The following is an 18,577-nucleotide window of genomic DNA, read 5'->3' on the forward strand; positions in this document are numbered from 1 at the left end:
TTGTTTAGCGTCTTTCTATGTCCAACACCATCCTACTAGCAACTGTTCAACAAGGTGCGGCTCAAGGGATATCATATTTTACACAAGTTGGTTTGATGGTTCTTGTTTCTCTCTTTCGCCCATTCCGGGCAACTTAAACCTACATAGAGGACATGTACGATCACGTTTTAACCATTTCACAATACAGTGTTCATGGAAACTATGTGAGCACGACGTACGAATGATTTTACAATCAGTCATCTCCTCCCTGCAAATCGCACACATACCGCCATCTCCATCCTCCAACTCCAATGCCCCGATTACAGCTTCATCCTCCATCTCTCTTACAATATCCGTGACCCTATCTCGAGATATATCAGAGGCACGTATCTCTCTATCAATATTCTTATACATTTCACCAGAAGTTCTACGTATCATCCCAGCCATCAGTTGATCTTGTTCGCGAGCCAGGGATCGTAGCTCAGCATCGACACTTGCCATGCATATAGCTAAATCTCTCTCTTTTTCGGCCTTAACCTTTGCTTCATATTCTTCATCTGGTACTGTATATTGCTTTTCAACTTCGACAACTATGTCCACCTTCTTGCGTTTTTCAACCAAGCCGTGAATGAGCTCAACTATTTGGCTTACCATATCACCGGCATTGTCCAACTGCCTACAATATTTGCCGCGAGGTTTCCATATAAGCCTGTCTAATTTGTAGGGGAAGTTTATGTCAGATATCATCCCGGAGATTATCTCCCGCGATTCAGGTGACTTGCGAATGTCATTGGTGCATGAGAGTGACGCAAATACATCATCGCGTATGTGATCTGAAAGCTTCATTCCGATCGGCTTCTTGAAGCTGCAAGGATTTTCCGACTTGTAGCTCTCAGTGATTTTCCAAATGATCGAGACATGAGGTCTCGAAAGCGGAGAGTTGCTCTTGTCGGGAAAGCCTCTGTCGTAGGGCATCACGTAAATGCTATAGTCACCATCGTTGTTGTTGTAGGTCGACATCTTTAAATGCAGCTAATTGTTGTGTTCAAGATCGAGCTTAATGATATAGAGGTGCTTCTACTTTGCTTTGGTTATATAGTCGTGCATGTCATCCATGACCTAAAAGGATTTGGATTTGTTACAGAAGTTTCCTTTTTTGCTTATAGCTTGGAGAAAGTCGATTTAGTCACAAATTATAAATTTCTTGCGCAATTCCTAAACCATGAAGGATTGAATTATAAATTTCTTACGCAATTCCTAAACCATGAAGGATTGAAGCTACAAAAATAAATAGGTAGAAGACGATTCGAAGCTCATAAATCGTGTAAGATTACTCAAGTTGCTAAATTTATCCCGTTCACACTGTCAGTAGTTGACCGTGAAATTCATGTTCAACCACAATTAGATGTAAATTCAAAAGTGAGGAGAATTTTTTTAAAATTGAGTTATTTTATTTTCAACTATTTAATTTATATTTAATAGTGGTTAAACACGAATTCTATCGTAGGTAGATGGTTGTATCACAGACTCCTTCTCAATGAGATATCTCAAGTTCTCAACTATGTTTAATAAATTATCATATTAGCATATACCGTATACAAAAAAACGAAATATACGGTATATAAAGTTAGACCAGTAGCCTGGGCTGTGAAGATGACACTGAAATCTGAAATTGTGAGCAACCCTTGAACCCAGAGAGAGGGAGAGGGTGACACCCAGAAATGGAAGAACCAGAGGGAGCAGCAGAGCAACAAGCTCTCCAGCTTAAATCTCTAGCCGAATCCAAATACAAAGCCTCTAACTTCAAATCCGCCCTCAAATACGCCAAGCGAGCGCACCACCTCTGCCCCGACCTCGACGGCGTCGCCTCCATGGTCACCGCCTTCGACATCCTCCGCGTTGCCCATAAGCGCGGCGGCGGCCCAACGGATCCCAACTGGTACAAGATCATCCAGGTGGAGCCCTTCGCCCACATCAACACCATCAAATCCAAATACAAGAAGCTCGCTCTTCTGCTCCACCCTGACAAGAGCCCCCACCTGGGCTCCGACGAGGCCTTCAAGCTCGTCGGCGAGGCCTTCCGGGTCCTTTCGGATAGGATCAGGAGGAAGGAGTATGATTTGAGGCTTAGGATTGAGATTCAGGATAGGGAGATGGGGGAGAGTAGTGAGGGTTTAGGGTTTAAGGAGACGTTTTGGACGGCGTGCTCGACGTGCCGGCTTTTGCATCAGTTTGAGACGAGGTATTTGGGGCTGGATTTGGTTTGTCCGAGCTGTAAGAAGAGGTTTAAGGCTGTGGAGGTTGGGAGTGGTGGTGGGGTTAGGTGTAGTCAGAGGTTGAGGAAAGCGAGCGGAGGCGAGAGAGGGGGTGGGGATGTGGAGAGGGAGGGGAGTGATGGCGAGGTGGGGAGGAGGTTGAGGAAGAGAATGAGTAGTGTGGGGGAGGTGTTGAAGAGGTGTGAGACCAAGAAGGCGAAAGTGGTTGAGGAAACGATGACATTGGCGGAAATTCAGGCGGAGGTCAAGCGAAAGAAAATGGGGGAGGAAGGGAGGGAGAAGAAGAAGAAGAAGAAGGGGAAGAATGTAGAAGTTGAGAGGCGCAGTGGTTTGAAGAAAGGTAAAAATGCTGAAGTTGAGAGACGCGCTGTTGCGAAGAAGGCTAGGGATTTGGGAAGTGCTGAGAGGAGGGAGAGGGAGAATTTGGAGGCTGCGGAGGGGGAGGGTTTGCGGTTTTTTGATTTTAGTAAAGATAAGAGGAGTTTTAAGAAAGGGCAGGTGTGGGCTGTGTATGATGAACATGATGGAATGCCGAGGAATTATGGTTTGGTTGATGAAGTTGTTTCTTTCAGTCCTTTTGAGATGAGGATTAGTTGGTTGGAACATCAGAACAATGGGGATCAGTGGTTGGCGTCTTGGGAGGAAATGGGATTGCTCGTGCCTTGTGGGAGGTTTAAGGTTGTTAGGCTGACTACTACTAATTCAGTGCATATTTTTTCTCATATGGTGAATTGTGACAGAGTTGCAAGAGAGATTTATCGGATTTATCCCAAGAAGGGATCTGTTTGGGCAATTTATAACGAAGCGGCGTTTGACTCTGATGGAAGGAATCTGTTAGTTAAAGAGAAGCGATGCTATGACATAGTTGTGTTTCTAACGAGTTATAGTGAGATGCATGGTTTGAGTATGGGGTATCTTGAGAAGGTTGATGGGTTCGACACGGTATTTAAGAGGAGGGAGATCGGAGCTCATGCTATTCGATGTTTAGAGAAAGACGAGTTGAGGTTAATTTCACATGAAATTCCTGCAAAGAAGCTCTCTGGTAACGAGGCTCCAAACCTTTCAAAAGACTGTTGGGAACTTGATCCTGCTGCTCTTCCTCTGGATATGCTTACATTTGGCTAAGACAATCGGTAAACCTTGGGAAACCAAAATGCCCTTAGTGTTACCTCCTTTTTTTTGAGTTTGGGGTTCAAAGTGGAACGCTTTGGTCATTTTACTGATTTATAACATTGAACATTGAACATTGAAGACACTGCTCTTTAATCACATTGCAATTAGTTGCTGACCTTAGTCTTCTTCTGTGGGCTAGAAGTTCATCATAAGGCGTTCACAATCATAATCTAATTACCTTAATTGTTGTCTCTTTTCTTTTGTTGGGACTTGGGAGTCATCTTTGTGTTTTTGTATCCACTTTCCATTGTGCTCTTTAGACAATAACCTATGCTAATTTATATGTACATAATTCCAAGAGCATGGGGTTCCTATATGACTGGCTTGAAGCTGAGTTTGCTACGATAGGCTGACTACACAATTTCGCAATTGTTAGTACTGCATATTCTTTACTTTAACGAGCAGCGTGTAAAATGTTACCGAGTTGTAGCTTTAGTATTTGTCAAGATTCTTATTATGAATCTGAACTTGGTGGAGAAGGTAGGTGACACTGAAAGTTCCAGTAGAATTGTTACGATACATAAGATCTCTCCAGAAGGTAGCACTCTGGAGGTACCTGGTCCAACTTGATGTCTGCTTTTGATCAATCTAACGCTGCAGTGGTCGATATTGATAGAGATCGTGGTTCAGTTTCTCCAATTGGATGCCTGTTGCAAATGTGCGAAGCTGTTTTACAAGCTTTAGTCCACGATACTTAGATTTCTTATATCATCTCTAAAGAATGTAGCCTTCACTGTTGATGAACTCAAATCCGCAGTATTGTTAGAAGGCTTAGGCTGTAGTTTCTTCAAGTGGATATTGAGATAACAATCACAAACTCACAATCTGCATTGGCCTGAAATTATAGAATATGGGTTTTGTTACTTTGCCAGATTATTAATCTCGGTTAATATACTAAACCAGATATGTTACATTGGTAACCCGTAAACCTAATACCACGATGTAGACGCAAAGTCAATACTATAGCTTTGTCCAAAATGTATGATCCAATAGAAGTAAGATGTTGAATTGCAACACTTCTCCCTCTAATAGCCAAAGCAACTCCATTGCAAAGCGTGGTATTAACAAATCATGAGTTACATGATATCGAATAGAGTTTTTTTCACCAACAGTCCCTCAACTCTGGTGTACCTACCAATGTGATAGCTCAACTCTTAATCGTACCAATGTGATACCCAGACTCTAGTATTGCTATCATTGAAGTACTTCCGTTCGTTTTTTTAAACTTTTCCGTTATCTTGGTGACGTGGCAGGTACGTGAGGCCCACAAAGAGTGTTAAAAGACAAAATTAACCTCATCTGAGAGGAGCAATGTTTTTCCCGCCCTTTACCTTGAGAAAGACACCCAACAATTCCAATTTTGGCTCCAATTTTCCCTCTCTACTCCTTAATTTGTGTCTCTTATCTAAACTAAAGAACTACCGCCAACCAGTCGACCACAATCTGATAAAACCTAGATCAATCTCATTTTCTATTTTTACCCTAGCACTTGTTAAACTAACAGAATAAATATATAAATTTATATGGAACATCTCATTTCCACAATCTCATAAGAATATAGAAACACATAACTTAACGAAATTCAACTACATGTACCATTAGTTCTTACAAGCAAAAATCATGGCAGATCAACATAAAAGGTGGCAACTAATGGTACTTAAACATGTATTTGAATTTCGTTAAGTTATGTGTTTTTATATTCTTATGAGATTGTGGAAATGAGATGTTCCATATAAATTTATATATTTATTCTGTTAGTTTAACAAGTGCTAGGGTAAAAATAGAAAATGAGATTGATCTAGGTTTTATCAGATTGTGGTCGACTGGTTGGCGGTAGTTCTTTAGTTTAGATATTAGACACAAATTAAGGAGTGTGGAGTGAAAATTGGCGCCAAAATTGGAATTGTTGGGTGTCTTTCTCAAGGTAAAGGGCGGGAAAAACATTGCTCCTCTCAGATGAGGTTAATTTTGTCTTTTAACCCTCTTTGTGGGCTTCACGTACCTGCCACGTCACCAAGATAACGGAAAAGTTGAAAAAAACTGACGGAAGTACTTCATTGATAGCAATACTAGAGTCTGGGTATCACATTGGTACGATTAAGAGTTGAGGTATCACATTGGTAGGTACACCAGAATTGAGAGACTGTTGGTGAAAAAAACTCTATCGAATATCGATTTCCATCAAATTTAATTTAAGAAAACCAGAAGGGACATCTAGTCCCAAGATCCAGGGGCAAACTTGTAATTGTAGTCTTAATCCCTCTTCCTCTGCTTTGACTGGTGTTTCTCGCTGGTGTTGGTTCACTTTGTTGCTGAGAAACCCGCCGGAAAAAAAATAAAATCAAATACTTTAAACACATCAAAGTCGCAATCAGTTCAGGAACTTGTCACAAGCACGCATACCATAAGGTTAGAACATTCAATTCTCTTGCTTCATTATTTTACGGTTTGATATTCGGCTCTAGTTTCTGTTTGGTTTCGGTGAAAGATGGAATTTTTGGCTGAACCCCATTAACTTCAAAGCATCAAAGACTCCTCTTTTATGCCAGCCGTTACATCCTATTAAGTAATTTTTACCCATTTTCCCAAGAAATTGAAGATTGAAAGTTTGGGAGTTGAAAGTATTGATACATACTGCACTTTTGCTTCTTTTTATTTCAATGGTTCAGTTAGACTAGCACAAACCAGATACTGTTCTTGTAAGACTTAATTCGGACTTAACAACGTCTTAGAAGAGTTGGAATACAGATGTGATTGTTGAGTTGTAATTGGAATCACCGGAAGCATAAAAGCAGGACTTAGTAATCGACTTGGAGAGGTGTATCACCTCATCGAATTAGTATACTTGCAGAATTAATAACCTGATTAATATGAATGAATTGTGATAGGTTATGCCTCTACAGCTGTTAACATAGAGTTGTGATTGAACTCTCTTACGGGAGACGAGTTTCAGTCTTATCAGATTGATCCAATTGATCAATATATGTAGAGGCTAAAGTCCTTGTGCTCAAGCCATCGCAATACAGAGTCCCATTCCGTATTGGCTTTGAAACACAGAAGGCTTTTCTCTTTTTTTAATTGATTTTTTAGCTTAGTGTGTAGTTTGTGATTACGAGAAGAGGATTATGTCTCAGAGAAAGCAAGTGATGAAGAGTTCTTTCGAATTGGGTGCATGTGTGTTTCTTGGTTGCTCTGAGACATGATCCTCTTCTCTTCTCATAATCACAAACTGCACACTAAACAAAAGAATCAATAGAACAAGAGAAAAGCCTTCTGTGTTTGCAAATAGATCTGTTCAGTATTGATGTGTTAAGCTTGCATCCTTTAGCTTATAGTTCTAGCTCTCTAGGACTTTATCTGTATGTTTTACTTTGGTTATGCTTGGTCTGTAGAAAAGTTATGATATTTTGAATGTGATTGCAATAGCTGGTTCATGGGAAGTGAACGGATGCTTTGATTTCAACGAGTTTGTGATCTATAAATTTTTCTCATTGTCCAGGGAGTTTTTTCCTTACTTGGTTGAGAAATTTAAGAGTTAGGGGTTGATACCATGTGACAAACAACTACAAAGAAGTAGGTTTTGAAACCGAAATGCCGTACTTGTTTAATGGAAGCCTACAAGAACGTGTATATCTTGTTCTGCTCGGGTGTAAAATAGACACCATTTGTACTTGTGTGTATGTTTTCTATACCACAGCTAAGTATATCTTCTTCCAAGGTATATGGGCATTCTTCTGATCGCTGCTCTTGCAAACACTAATGTGCTTCCATTGTAATAGGAGTTATAAACCTAGGCATCCCATTCAACTATAGTTAAAGTAACTGACTGCACATGTAGTTGAATCCAGACTTAGCTACATGTTTGGTGCTTTTGATTTTGGCTGTAAAGGTTTTTGCTTCACTTGACCTAAATAAATTGATGGGATGAACTGTCTAATCTTCATTTTCTCTAACTATACTGAAATATAACTATATTGTTGGTTTATACAAAGAGGTTATAGTAGATTGTTCTTCTCTGCCATTAAGCAGTGGTTTTGAACTTTACTTCAAGGGATAATTTCTTACAGGATTGAGTAGAATTTTCTGGTAGAGTTTAATTGTTCAGATAAATTGGTTCTATCTTTGCTTTGCTTTGGTGGTCAGTGATGGGAGGAAAGTGAGGTTGTGGGAATATCCGTGTGCAGGACTAACCCAGTGGTCCATCTTTTCCTAGAGTGTACGTATTGTCAAGACTCAAGACTCTGTATTAGCAATGTTGAGGAGGTTACAGCGTAATCTCTATTGCTGGTCTTATTAGAAAACAGTCAAAACACAAGTTGTATGACTTTAAAAAAGGGCTTGTGTTCATCTTTTAAGTGTTTCTGGTGTTATGTGGCTCAGGTGATTAAGCTAGATTGGTACCCTAGAGATTCAATTTAGGTCTAAAAACAAAAAGGTTTCAAGATCAGTTAGAACAATTTATTGTCTTTTTTTTAACAGACAATCTAATGTCTTGTGTACACTAACAAAGTGCTAAAACCCCCAAGACCCTATTTGATTACTAAGTATGCTGACTTATGGTAATGTGCAATCCTTAAAAATTAAATTTAATCTATTTGCATTCTTTAGTTTCTTTGCATTGTTTCATCGAATTGTACATTTCAGTCTGGTAGACCAGCAATACATTGGTTCAATTTGGTATTATCCAAATTTGCATCAATAGATACCTTGCTAGTCCTCTTTTCTAACAACATTTATCTGCATTTCGCATGCTGGAAAAATCTGATATAAATGGTGCTGAAACAGAGGAAGACATGGCAAACCGTCTGATATCAATCTTCAGCCGTGGTTGGGCTCAGAGACTTCTCCCAACTTCCTCCACTAAAGTTAGTTTCCTGTACATATGTAATATTTTCCTGTATTTCATACAATATTCATGAGTCTGATAGTGATTGTTGGATTTTGTTGGTGTATTCTTGGTTGGTCAATACGGTATACAGCTGGAATCAGGAAAGGCTATTTCTGTGGGACTGGGTGGACCGAATACAGCAGGTTACAGCACCCAAGTTAAGCAAGAGTATGATTATTTAAGCTATCGCTCTATTTTCTCCTATTTGAGAAGATATATTGTCACCTTGGTTTTTGTGTTCGTTTTGTACTTTGTCGCTTAGTCTTTGCTATGAGGTTACAGGAAAGTTATGTATGTGATGTTCACTGGATGGATCTTGTGCAGATCTCATTACTATGATGGTGCCTTTGTAGATGCATTCCTGATGAAAATGAAAAACAACAAAGAGCTTCTTATGAACAAGAAGATCTGGTCCCGTAGATCTACTATTTTACCGGAATTCGTTGGCTGCACTGTTCGCATATATAATGGAAAAACTCATGTTCGTTGCAAAATCACTGAAGAAAAGGTCGGTCACAAATTTGGAGAATTTGCTATGACACGGAAACGAAGACTTCCAATGAAAAATGCTGCACCACTAAGAAAAGCGAATAAAACTGGCAAGAAAAAGTGAAGTTCTTGGTGCATATGGAATATAGCAGTCAAGAAACCAGAAGATCTCCATTGCATTAGAGAAAGTTCTGATCTAATATCTCATTCACATTTTTTTATCTAATAAGGTCGGGTTTATACTGAAATCAAAGGTGCACCACCATGCGTGGATGGTCATTGGTTGGAACTTATTTTCTATTTTTCTTGATGGCTTAATGGAGGGTATTACAGAGCTGATGGAAAGGAAGCAATCGCTATAGTTTTCCTGGCGATGTAGGCATGTAGCCATTGTTATTTGCATTTACAGTTTTGTACCAAATTGATTTACAACGGCTGTGTTACATATTTATACTTGATAATTTCTCCCCAAACTGTAAATTGTGTTGGCATAGTCATCAATGTAGTTGCCATTTGTGATGTTGCATAATTTTGTCCAAATCTAGTTGCCTTCAGATAACACATTGCGACAGTATAGTAGAGAGATGGAAACTTCAAATAAAACCTGTTACGCCAAACAGGAAAGCAAGTCCAAAGCCTGGACTATATTGTCATCCATCCAACTTAACAAGGGTGGAGGAAACTTCTCAATTGATAAACTGTATACGGATATAAAATGTAATTCAGAACAGGACTAGAGTACCTCCAAAACTGGAATAAAAAGTAGAATATTTATTGGTATTTATCAACACATCAAAGAGCAATTACAACCTTCACCTCAATTCTCAAATTAAATTGGACCACCAATCAGTTCCACAGTATTTGTACTGTTTAAGTGCTCGGAAGATCAGTGATTTACAAGTATTTGACCATACCACGACCCTCCACACTTAGCTTTGTGGCTTGAAGCTGCTTCTTCTTCGGCGCCTTCAACTGTTGCAACTTCCTGTTCATCTGCCACAAAGATAACAGAAAGATCAGAAAAGTGAATTTGGCAAAATAGAAAATCAATTAAGCTACACTATAGAGTTGTGATCTATCTTCATTTAATCATGTGATGGTCAACAAGCAATCATCAAGAAATTAAAGAATGCAACATTTAAGATTCACAGAATTCCATATTTTTCCATGCCAAAAAGAGTAATTTTTGAGATTTGTCGCTTCAGGAAAGTATAATGTTATCACACTATGGAAAACATCGTCCCTCAATGAATTGCTATTATTTACATTTACATTGCCATGCCAAAACATTGATAACAAATTTATTCTGTTTATTATCATGGGCACTATGAAAGAAAACCCAACCTTCATACGCCGCTGATCCTGCATTGCTTGTTTACCACGAGCTCTAACTTCGTCAGGATCAATCTTAGATTGTGGGCGTACCACAAAATCCATTTGTGTCGCTTCTGGCCTTGAGGTAAGTTGCCGAGAAGATGATTGGCCAGATTTTCTTTCCCTGTATCGGTGTCAAAGTTAGAATTCAAAAAAAGGAGAAGAAAAATCAATTATACCTGGACTCACTGAAACAGGATTTGAACTACATAACTATCCTCCAAACTTACCTCGAAAACTCGTCCAAGTCAAGATCACCATCTCTGGACTCCATCCCTGAACCACTGCTTGCTGGCCTATTAAAAAAAAATATAAATAAATTAGTAAGACCACCAAAACCATTGCACGGAATTTCTTTCGGGTTCAACAAAAATGTGCATAATGGGAAAATCCCACAGTACTTTTTCACTGATGGCCTTCTAAAGGGTCTCTCTTCCTCCACATTTCTCATATCTTCAAACCTTGTACTTTTATTAAATAAAGGTCGACTCTGCAGTCATGTCAAAAACACAAATGTCAATACCATTGGATATGAAAAGGACCCCTTAGGATTTAAGAATAATCATTAGGTGAATTGAGTACTTAAAATTCACATTACCCATTTGTCTACTAATTCCTTGGCAAGTTTTCTGTTAGAAGGTGTTTCGTCATCAGATTTTGACAAAAACATAATGACCTGCCAAAGCATAAAGGTGTCACATTTGTTACAAAACATAAACACAAATGTTCTTATGAGATCCTAGCCTCTTTTTCTAAAAATACAAGATGCCTAACCTTTCCAAGCCCACTTTGCTTCAATTGTTCTCTTCTATCGTACTGCTCTAGATCAAGAGGGTACTGCATAACAGAAGCAACAATTCAGGTTCAACATAAAGGTGCTGACAGCCCTTATTCCATGTCAAACATTTAAATGAGGGAAGGTATACATCACTTAAGATCTTCAAAATTGCTGCTCGAATGTTTATGTTTGGTAAACTTCCATCTGGAAGAGGTTCAAGCCAATTCTTAAGTAGAGTTAGCACTCCATGATCCAAGAACTCTAGCTGAAGCTGCTTCCTGTGACAAGTTCAGTAAAGACCAATGTAAATAGGTAAACAATAGAGATATATATGTTTTACAACTTCAGAGAAAAAAGAGAGTGCAGCCAAGCTTACTTTGAGAGGACTTCTGTGAGAAGAGACACTTTCTTGAGTTTATTAATGGCAGGTTTCCCCTGTCTATTAAGTTCTGCATCCTCTTCAGCTGTAACCTCCAGGTCAGCCATGATATTCTCAACTACCATTGCTATTTCTGCTGGACTTCTTTCATTCTTCTTCTTTTTCTTACCCACCTTGAAAAGCTGATCGATTTCATTCTCCTCACCCTCTTCAGCCTAAAAAGATACGAACACACAAAACAATTGGTCCATGAGTTTGCATCTCAACCTAGAGGTGAACAATCACTTGCAACATAATAGATGTCGTATCATATGGCTGAAAAGCAGAACACCAATCAACCAAAGTTCTGAAAATTTCCCGACTTTATATCCAATGCTTGGGCATTACATAATCAGCATATAGATGGAAGCAGAAGTGCACAAAAACTCACCTGCGGATGATGAATGGGAGATCGGTCATTGTCACTTCCGTACCGATCAGAAGGATGCACGCCAGTGTCATCTATAAAGTTGTCATCATCCAAATTCCTCTGACCCTCGTTATCATCCTATTTCATTGAAGAAGAAACATCATTAGTAACTTCAATCATAAACTTATATAAGCCTCTCATAGAAACAAAACAAAAATCAACTCTCTCTAGGACTCACACTCACCAGAAAAGATAGCAAAAGTCATTCTAGTTACAAAAAAATAAAAGGAAACACTTAAAGCCTACAACCTTCTCAAAACCATCAAACGAAAAATTACTTTCACTGAGAAATTTGCAGACACGGCATATCTTAATCCTTGCACAACTATTGCAATAACGAATATACTAATGGTCAAGTTCAGCTCGAAACATCACCAATCCAGCTACTCTATCTACATCAATCAAAGCAATAAAACTTCAATTGCTGTCAAATTAATCACATAAATGTAAACAAACTCAATCCAATCAAGCTGAAACAGACCTCAGAATCGCCGGCGCCAACTCTATCCCACAGCTCTTCCACCTCGCTAGCCATCGCCGCCTTCCCAGGCAATCTCAGCCCCCTCTTCTCCTTCTTCATCCTCTTCACCCTGCTCTGTTCCTCCTCCTCATCACTATCCCCCACCAACTCATGAAACTTATCGTCCGTCCAATGCTCCCCTTCTTTCAACACCACCTTCCGACTCTCGCCGTCGCCGCCCTTCTTCACCAGCCGCTTCCTCGGCCGGGATTTCGACGCCGCATCGTCCGGATCGTACACCGGCGTCTGCGACCGCTCCCGGTCGCGCCAATTGCCCTCGTACTCGTCAGCATCGAGCAGCGGCTCCGGCGACGGCTCGCGATCGAAGTCGTCGGGGTTCATCAACGGCTCCCCGTCTTCGTCGCGGTACCTGAAACAAACAACGATGAGGATCGTGAGGGATCGGAATCGGAGAAAACCGAAACCCTAACCCTAATTTTGAGAGCAGAGGCGTACGGATCGTCTTCGTAAGCCATGGTGCGGATGCGAGCTGCGATTCGATGAGAGAGCGAGAGAGATAGAAGTGCGCAGTGCGTTTGTTTTTGGCGCTGTGAGCCGAATTATAAATAGGAAAAATATATCAAAAATTGCATTTTACTACGTGTAGTTTCTGAAACTCTTGTTTTTTTGGCCAATGGCCCAATGTTTTCTTTTTTCTTGATCAAAACTTGGCCGGATTGTCCTTTAAAAAAGGTTCATTTTGGTTTCGAAAGTTTATTTCACTTATTTAGCACTAAATAGTTTGTTAGGTTAAATCGTACGTCCATGTTGGTTGAAGTCGTTTTTCTCTATTCAAGTTGAAATGTGAGAAACAACAACCTGCACCGGGAGGGACAAAAAACCTAAATCCCGGGTTGCAATAGAAATATGACAAATACTTTCAAAAAATACATCCTAAATAATAGATGGTGTCAAACGGCTCAAACAATTATAAATTCAAATCAAATAAAGAGATTAAAAACAAATTATAAAGTGGAAGACTTCGATATCTAGAACCATAAAAGATAATTATTTTAACTAAGTTACTGTGTCTAATGCATTTTGGTATATATATATATGCGATTTAAAGTTAGAGGCGTTGGACTTCTGGAACCATAAAAGAGAATTGTTTTGACTAAATTACTGTGACATTTTGGTACATAGTATAAGCGATTGAGGTATAAAAACTATACACATTCTTATTTATTAAGTAGATTTTGATCTTCTGTGTCATATTAATTCACATGACCAGTCACCAGACCCACGCTGTTAATGAGTTGTGAAAAAACATGAAATGCAATCAATTATGAACCCAAAAAAAGAAGGAAATTACATGATACTCATTGGATCAGTACTAAAGCAGGGACCAAAGTGGCAAAAATAGAAAACACAGGGCAACAATTATAATTTACCAGAATGGACTTCGGGGTTTTTAAACCGCCTTTAGAAGTTGGAGAAGAGACGAACCAGCAGCAAGGGATTTTTTCAGCTCTGCGAAATCGATCATCAAACAGGTGAGCCACATCGCCTTCATGACCTTGAATTTATACACGGCAGTTTATTCCAGTGTTCATATGTGTTTATTGTTATTGGGTTTTGCGTTTTGATTACTGCTTAATATATGAGAGAGAGAGAGAGAGAGAGAGAGAGAGAGAGAGAGAGAGAGGAAGCTAAATTTGATTCAAGTTAGCTTCCACCCTTTTCCTCATTTCTCAATCCCTAACTCGTCCCATTCTAATTACAAGGAAATTAAGCATATTCACTTGTTTCTTCCAAATTCACAAGCCAACCCTAAACTCTATATTCATGTTCCAGCTTCTGAATTAGCCTCTAATTTTTTTTTTTTGAATGTTATGGATGTTCTATATGTCTTTCTGGTGTTATATTCTACTGTGTTGGAATGGGTTCAAAATTTCAGTTACTTGCGTTATTAAATTACTAATTCCACTGCTCAAAAGTCCTTTTATGCTACTTTTGATTATATGGTTGCTAACAATGAATAACAGAATCACTTATGGCATGAAATTGCTCAGCTGAAACCTCTTACTTCTGATCTTTGGTTAATTATAGAGGAATTTTTAATTGTATTCTGAATTTTGTTTATTTGTTAGTATAAGAAAAGTTAGTTTTCCTTTAGGTCAGTAATTATACTTTTGCTACACGGGAAGATTGCTGGGAAGGCTGCTAAGCAAAACCTTTAATACTGAAATTCAATCTATTGGTTGTGCTCTATAGGTTTATTTAGGGGTTTTTTAGATTTCTGCATTTTTACTTCCCCTTTTGTAAATAGGTTTATTTATATTCTGTAAATTTGTATAAGTTTTTTCTTTTATCCAGGAACAATGGTATCCAAGTTAATAAATGCAAATCCAGTCATCTATGAAAAGAAAGAGAGGCGGGTTCGTAGTATTCCAAGTGTTGCAGACGAATATGCTGTGGAACCAATTGACCAAGAAGAGATTTTTGATATCCTTTCTGATGTTTATGAATTCACATAGTTCTCAATGATTTAAGAACTATTAGTGTGCAATTCATAGAATTAATCACTATACCTTTTAATTTAGGTTTGAATCATCAAGAACTTAGTATTTCTTAACTATTCTTAAATCATATTAGAGATATTAAAGACCCGGAACACCCATACTCTTTGGAAGAGCTAAAAGTAATTTCAGAAGATGCAATTGAGGTGGATGATGGCCGTGGTCATGTTAGGTAGACAGTTTGATTTCCTGTTCATTTCTGAACACTTTTTCCTTTAATAATGTTGCATCAATGATATGTTAAATAAACGATGAACTTTTTACTTCTGCAGGGTCACATTTACACCCACTGTTGAACATTGCAGTATGGCAACAGTTATTGGTCTTTGCTTACGTGTTAAACTATTAAGGAGCCTGCCTTCTCGATTCAAGGTATCACCCTTTGATTGTGTGGAATTGATTTTTTATAAAACATTCTTTATGTTTCATCAATATATATATATAGCTGAAACTGAGAGTGCTACTAGGTTGTATTTTCACTGGAATTCTGATCATCGTGAGTTAATATTCTTTACGCGTTTGATATACAAGAACTGTTGAGGGATGTTATTTCACTATGTCAGTCATATTGTTGTAGTGGTCGAACCAAAAAGAAAGGTCAGGTTTTGCCTTAAGTGTGCATATGCACAAAGCAGATTCTACGATACTTAAACATCAAGTATCTTGTGGCATACTTGGCATTGAATGCTCTATCGACTATTGCTTGTTCCCTCGGTTTTATATTTTTCAACTTTGTTGCCGAACTACATAGGCTTCCCTTGCTCTTATCTCTGCCCTTCAATTCATCATTTCACTAGTTGTTTTCTTTTCTTCTTTAAGCTTCAATTAATCGAATGATTTATGTTGTTTTGGGGTGATTGCTTGATACTCTTGCTATTCTTTTGTTCCTGTTCATGGAACTTCCATGTGAATGTGAAAATGGATATCATAAAAGTTATCCGGGAGCCACCTTGTGTAACCACTCTAATTTATATTGCATTTGGAAAAGTAAAGTTGCACATGCAATCTGTATGTGGTCAGTGGTTTTTTAAGTACAGTGCTTATGAAGAACCTTGTTGAACAGTTAAAAGACAAATGAAATCTGATATTACATTAAGAAGCAGTATCTGGTAGCTAATGTTAATTTGTATCCCGCCCTGCAGATTGGGTGATCAAGTAGCATCAGTGATCAATCCATTAAATTAGAAAATATTAATTGTCCGTTTGTCCTTATAGTTTTAGGCTTGTTGAGCATGGGACCCAAATACCCATTGATTATTTAACAGGTCTTATGGATTAATATACCCATTTAGTGATTCTGTAAGTCTGATTTATGTTTGTACGACCCAAATATTTAGTGTTTACTCTATCCTTCTAATTTCAGAGGCGTATAAACCTGTCATAGTGCTTATCGACTCCAGTTTTGTTCTCTAGTATGAATAGTAATCTAGTAGTTGCTCTATGCTTTCTCTATGACTGGGTAATTTGGTTGTTGTATTTTCACTCAAGGGGTTATTAGTTTATACCCTGCCAATTTAGTTAAGTGTTGAATAGTCATTTATAGGGTCGCTTCCTGTGAGGTTGGGACACGAAGATCATGAGTGACTGCCATAAAGTCTGCCTAGTTGCTCTGAAAACCATGCATTGTGAGAAATTCTGTATGGCTTAGTTGCATGTGTACTCTAATTTCAACTTATTTTTATTATCACAGTTCATAATGTGATTGCTAGTTGGTTTGGTTTGTGTAATGTAGTACTTGCTTCTAGTGGCTCTGATGAAACATGCATTCACAGAAATCCTGTACTGCTTAGTTGCATATATACTCGGATGTCAAATTATTGTTGATGATTGCATTTGAAAAAATGTGATTTATAGATGGTGTGTACTAATTTATTTGATTTGTCCTCCTGTTGTTTAGGTCGACATTAGGGTGGCACCTGGATCTCATGCGACTGAAGCAGCAGGTATTTAACACTCACTGCAAACACACTCTCTCTAATGATCATACACCATACATGAAGCTGAGCATCTGTTTGTTATTGATGTCTGTTAACAAACCTTGATCATTTCTTCAACCCTTGATATTTCGGTATTATTTTGGAGACATGTGAAGTCAGTCTTGCTGACAGCTTGTTTATAAAATGATATCCAGTACAGAAACATCTTGGACGAATGAAGCATCCGATATATTATGTGTCTGCATGTTGTTACGTACTGTGTGACCGGGGCTGATCTTTTAGTCCGCTTGATAAAAAATTGATTAGTTTCAGCCTAACTTTCATGCTTTTACTTTTCTCCTGTGCACAGTTAATAAGCAACTGAATGATAAAGAGCGGGTAGCAGCAGCACTGGAAAACCCAAATGTTGTGGAAATGGTCGATGAATGCCTTACTCCTTCATATGAGTGAATGAGTTGATCATAAGGTGTAAGCGTCGCAGCTTGAGAACAGCATTTTACATCAGTTCTGCCACATTTTCAAACAGCTGCCTGGTCATAGTTCTCTATTTGGTTAGCAACCGCCGTGAGTAATTCATGTGGACTCCTCTCTTATCTAGCGTCATTGTACAATTTTGTGATTCTTTCTGGCCACTTCTTGTATTATTATAGATTCTAAATGGCGAGCTAAATAGATGTCGTATGACTATAAAGGATAGACAAGAAACATAGAATGAGCTGAATGCTAGCATAATAGTTGGGGCGCCCCATGAAATTTTTGCATTGCGGTACACGAGGCTCAGTGAGGGTGACTGGTGTTGATGATATTAGATGTTTTTTATTTGTTTCCTTGTCTAGTATTGCAAAGATATATATCTGTTGAACATTGCCGTCCATTTTTGTTTTTAATTTGGTTCTTCAGATTCCAAGAAATTTCATGATGTTAAATATCAATATATCTTAGTCGATATTGGTACTGGAAAACTAGTCTTTAAAAATAAAACTGGATTCGCAATGTTCACCAAAGCATGGAGGCCTTGTTGTACAAGAACTCCCTACTGTCGCAAGAATCCAGATAATTCTCACTCACATTCATTTTTTGAGCCAATGAAAATTATCACCTACACAACATTATCACCGGCGCCAATGAACGTGTCTATACACTTGTAAACTGTCCACCGCAGCTTCATCATATGCTCTTGCATTTCCGTCTTTTATGATTGAGGTGAAATGCTTCACTACATAGGATGACCGGAAAGGCCTACCGGTTTACGAGCCAAAACCTCTAAGCAACCACCCCGAAAAGCAGTGCGGAGTACGAAAAAGAAGGTTAAACAGTGGTGTAAAGAAGCAACGGTATCGCCAATAACTTCTTCTGCTTTAAATATATCAAATGACCAGTTTGGACATTTGAGATTGCCCTGCTATCTTCACTCTCTCTTCAAGCCAGGGACAAAAAATCTTTTATCTTTTTCTCATTTGTAGCAGTACTGATCATGCATGAACTGCCTACAGTGAATATGTATCACCTCGTAATGATGAATGTGCTCTACTGCTTCCTCAGCAATTTGTTCATTATAAGTACGTGCCAATATCTTGAATACGTTCATAGACCAACCGGTAATCACATATAGATACAAAAGTTTTATCGTCCTTGATTGCAACATGCAAACTGAGCAGCCAATAGCTCATGTATGTTCAATAATCAGTACCAATAACATTTTAACAAAAAGAACTTCAATATTTTCTAAAATCAAATACTACAAAGTGAAAACTGAAAAACCTTCTAAACAAATAATAGTGCAGTAATTGTTTATA

The 18,577-nt window shown here is 38.5% G+C and overlaps 5 protein-coding genes across 6 annotated transcripts; 3 read left to right on the forward strand and 2 right to left on the reverse strand.

The window, feature by feature from the left end:
- Positions 1 to 78: 78 nt before the first annotated feature.
- Positions 79 to 999, reverse strand: LOC126795557 (uncharacterized). The gene has a single exon (XM_050522371.1). The coding sequence runs from the start codon at positions 997 to 999 to the stop codon at positions 79 to 81; it is 921 nt and encodes a 306-aa protein (XP_050378328.1).
- Positions 1,000 to 1,656: 657 nt separating this feature from the next.
- On the forward strand, positions 1,657 to 3,907 carry LOC126795558 (uncharacterized). The gene has a single exon (XM_050522372.1). It carries the CDS (start codon positions 1,701 to 1,703, stop codon positions 3,378 to 3,380), a length of 1,680 nt encoding a protein of 559 aa, XP_050378329.1. The 5' UTR covers positions 1,657 to 1,700; the 3' UTR covers positions 3,381 to 3,907.
- A 1,805-nt stretch (positions 3,908 to 5,712) lies between these two features.
- On the forward strand, positions 5,713 to 9,315 carry LOC126794950 (ribosomal protein S19, mitochondrial-like). Its single transcript, XM_050521748.1, has 4 exons — positions 5,713 to 5,837; positions 8,214 to 8,293; positions 8,408 to 8,484; positions 8,641 to 9,315. Exons 2-4 carry the CDS (start codon positions 8,222 to 8,224, stop codon positions 8,927 to 8,929), a joined length of 438 nt encoding a protein of 145 aa, XP_050377705.1. The 5' UTR covers positions 5,713 to 5,837; positions 8,214 to 8,221; the 3' UTR covers positions 8,930 to 9,315.
- Positions 9,316 to 9,539: 224 nt separating this feature from the next.
- Positions 9,540 to 12,854, reverse strand: LOC126793806 (protein IWS1 homolog 1). Its single transcript, XM_050520434.1, has 11 exons — positions 12,782 to 12,854; positions 12,287 to 12,695; positions 11,767 to 11,883; positions 11,334 to 11,551; positions 11,106 to 11,235; positions 10,954 to 11,016; positions 10,778 to 10,855; positions 10,581 to 10,669; positions 10,410 to 10,475; positions 10,150 to 10,303; positions 9,540 to 9,798 (listed from the first exon to the last, which is right to left on the reverse strand). Exons 1-11 carry the CDS (start codon positions 12,799 to 12,801, stop codon positions 9,700 to 9,702), a joined length of 1,443 nt encoding a protein of 480 aa, XP_050376391.1. The 5' UTR covers positions 12,802 to 12,854; the 3' UTR covers positions 9,540 to 9,699.
- An 867-nt stretch (positions 12,855 to 13,721) lies between these two features.
- Positions 13,722 to 17,655, forward strand: LOC126794021 (protein AE7). 2 transcript variants are annotated; one of them, XM_050520663.1, is made up of 6 exons: positions 13,722 to 13,818; positions 14,642 to 14,770; positions 14,911 to 15,016; positions 15,117 to 15,216; positions 16,742 to 16,787; positions 17,131 to 17,655. In XM_050520663.1, the coding sequence occupies exons 2-6, from the start codon at positions 14,647 to 14,649 to the stop codon at positions 17,229 to 17,231; spliced, it is 477 nt and encodes a 158-aa protein (XP_050376620.1). In that variant the 5' UTR covers positions 13,722 to 13,818; positions 14,642 to 14,646; the 3' UTR covers positions 17,232 to 17,655. The 2 variants fall into 2 exon arrangements, with proteins under 2 accessions (XP_050376620.1, XP_050376621.1); XM_050520664.1 differs by lacking the exon at positions 13,722 to 13,818 and adding an exon at positions 14,504 to 14,539.
- Positions 17,656 to 18,577: the final 922 nt, after the last annotated feature.

Source organism: Argentina anserina, chromosome 5, assembly GCF_933775445.1.
Source record: "Argentina anserina chromosome 5, drPotAnse1.1, whole genome shotgun sequence".
Lineage (NCBI taxonomy): Eukaryota > Viridiplantae > Streptophyta > Magnoliopsida > Rosales > Rosaceae > Argentina > Argentina anserina.

What these genes read in the sequence shown, in the direction of transcription:
- LOC126795557 (XM_050522371.1), bottom strand. Translation starts at nt 999, where the DNA reads ATGTCGACCTACAACAACAACGATGGTGACTATAGCATTTACGTGATG.
- LOC126795558 (XM_050522372.1), top strand. Translation starts at nt 1,701, where the DNA reads ATGGAAGAACCAGAGGGAGCAGCAGAGCAACAAGCTCTCCAGCTTAAA.
- LOC126794950 (XM_050521748.1), top strand. Translation starts at nt 8,222, where the DNA reads ATGGCAAACCGTCTGATATCAATCTTCAGCCGTGGTTGGGCTCAGAGA. An exon ending in TCCCAACTTCCTCCACTAAA is followed by an intron (nt 8,294 to 8,407) that starts GTTAGTTTCCTG and finishes TACGGTATACAG; the next exon opens with CTGGAATCAGGAAAGGCTAT. An exon ending in AGCACCCAAGTTAAGCAAGA is followed by an intron (nt 8,485 to 8,640) that starts GTATGATTATTT and finishes GATCTTGTGCAG; the next exon opens with ATCTCATTACTATGATGGTG.
- LOC126793806 (XM_050520434.1), bottom strand. Translation starts at nt 12,801, where the DNA reads ATGGCTTACGAAGACGATCC. An exon ending in CTCACAGAAGTCCTCTCAAA is followed by an intron (nt 11,236 to 11,333) that starts GTAAGCTTGGCT and finishes AACTTGTCACAG; the next exon opens with GAAGCAGCTTCAGCTAGAGT. An exon ending in AGGAATTAGTAGACAAATGG is followed by an intron (nt 10,670 to 10,777) that starts GTAATGTGAATT and finishes ACATGACTGCAG; the next exon opens with AGTCGACCTTTATTTAATAA.
- LOC126794021 (XM_050520663.1), top strand. Translation starts at nt 14,647, where the DNA reads ATGGTATCCAAGTTAATAAATGCAAATCCAGTCATCTATGAAAAGAAA. An exon ending in GATGGCCGTGGTCATGTTAG is followed by an intron (nt 15,017 to 15,116) that starts GTAGACAGTTTG and finishes TTACTTCTGCAG; the next exon opens with GGTCACATTTACACCCACTG. An exon ending in GCCTGCCTTCTCGATTCAAG is followed by an intron (nt 15,217 to 16,741) that starts GTATCACCCTTT and finishes CCTGTTGTTTAG; the next exon opens with GTCGACATTAGGGTGGCACC.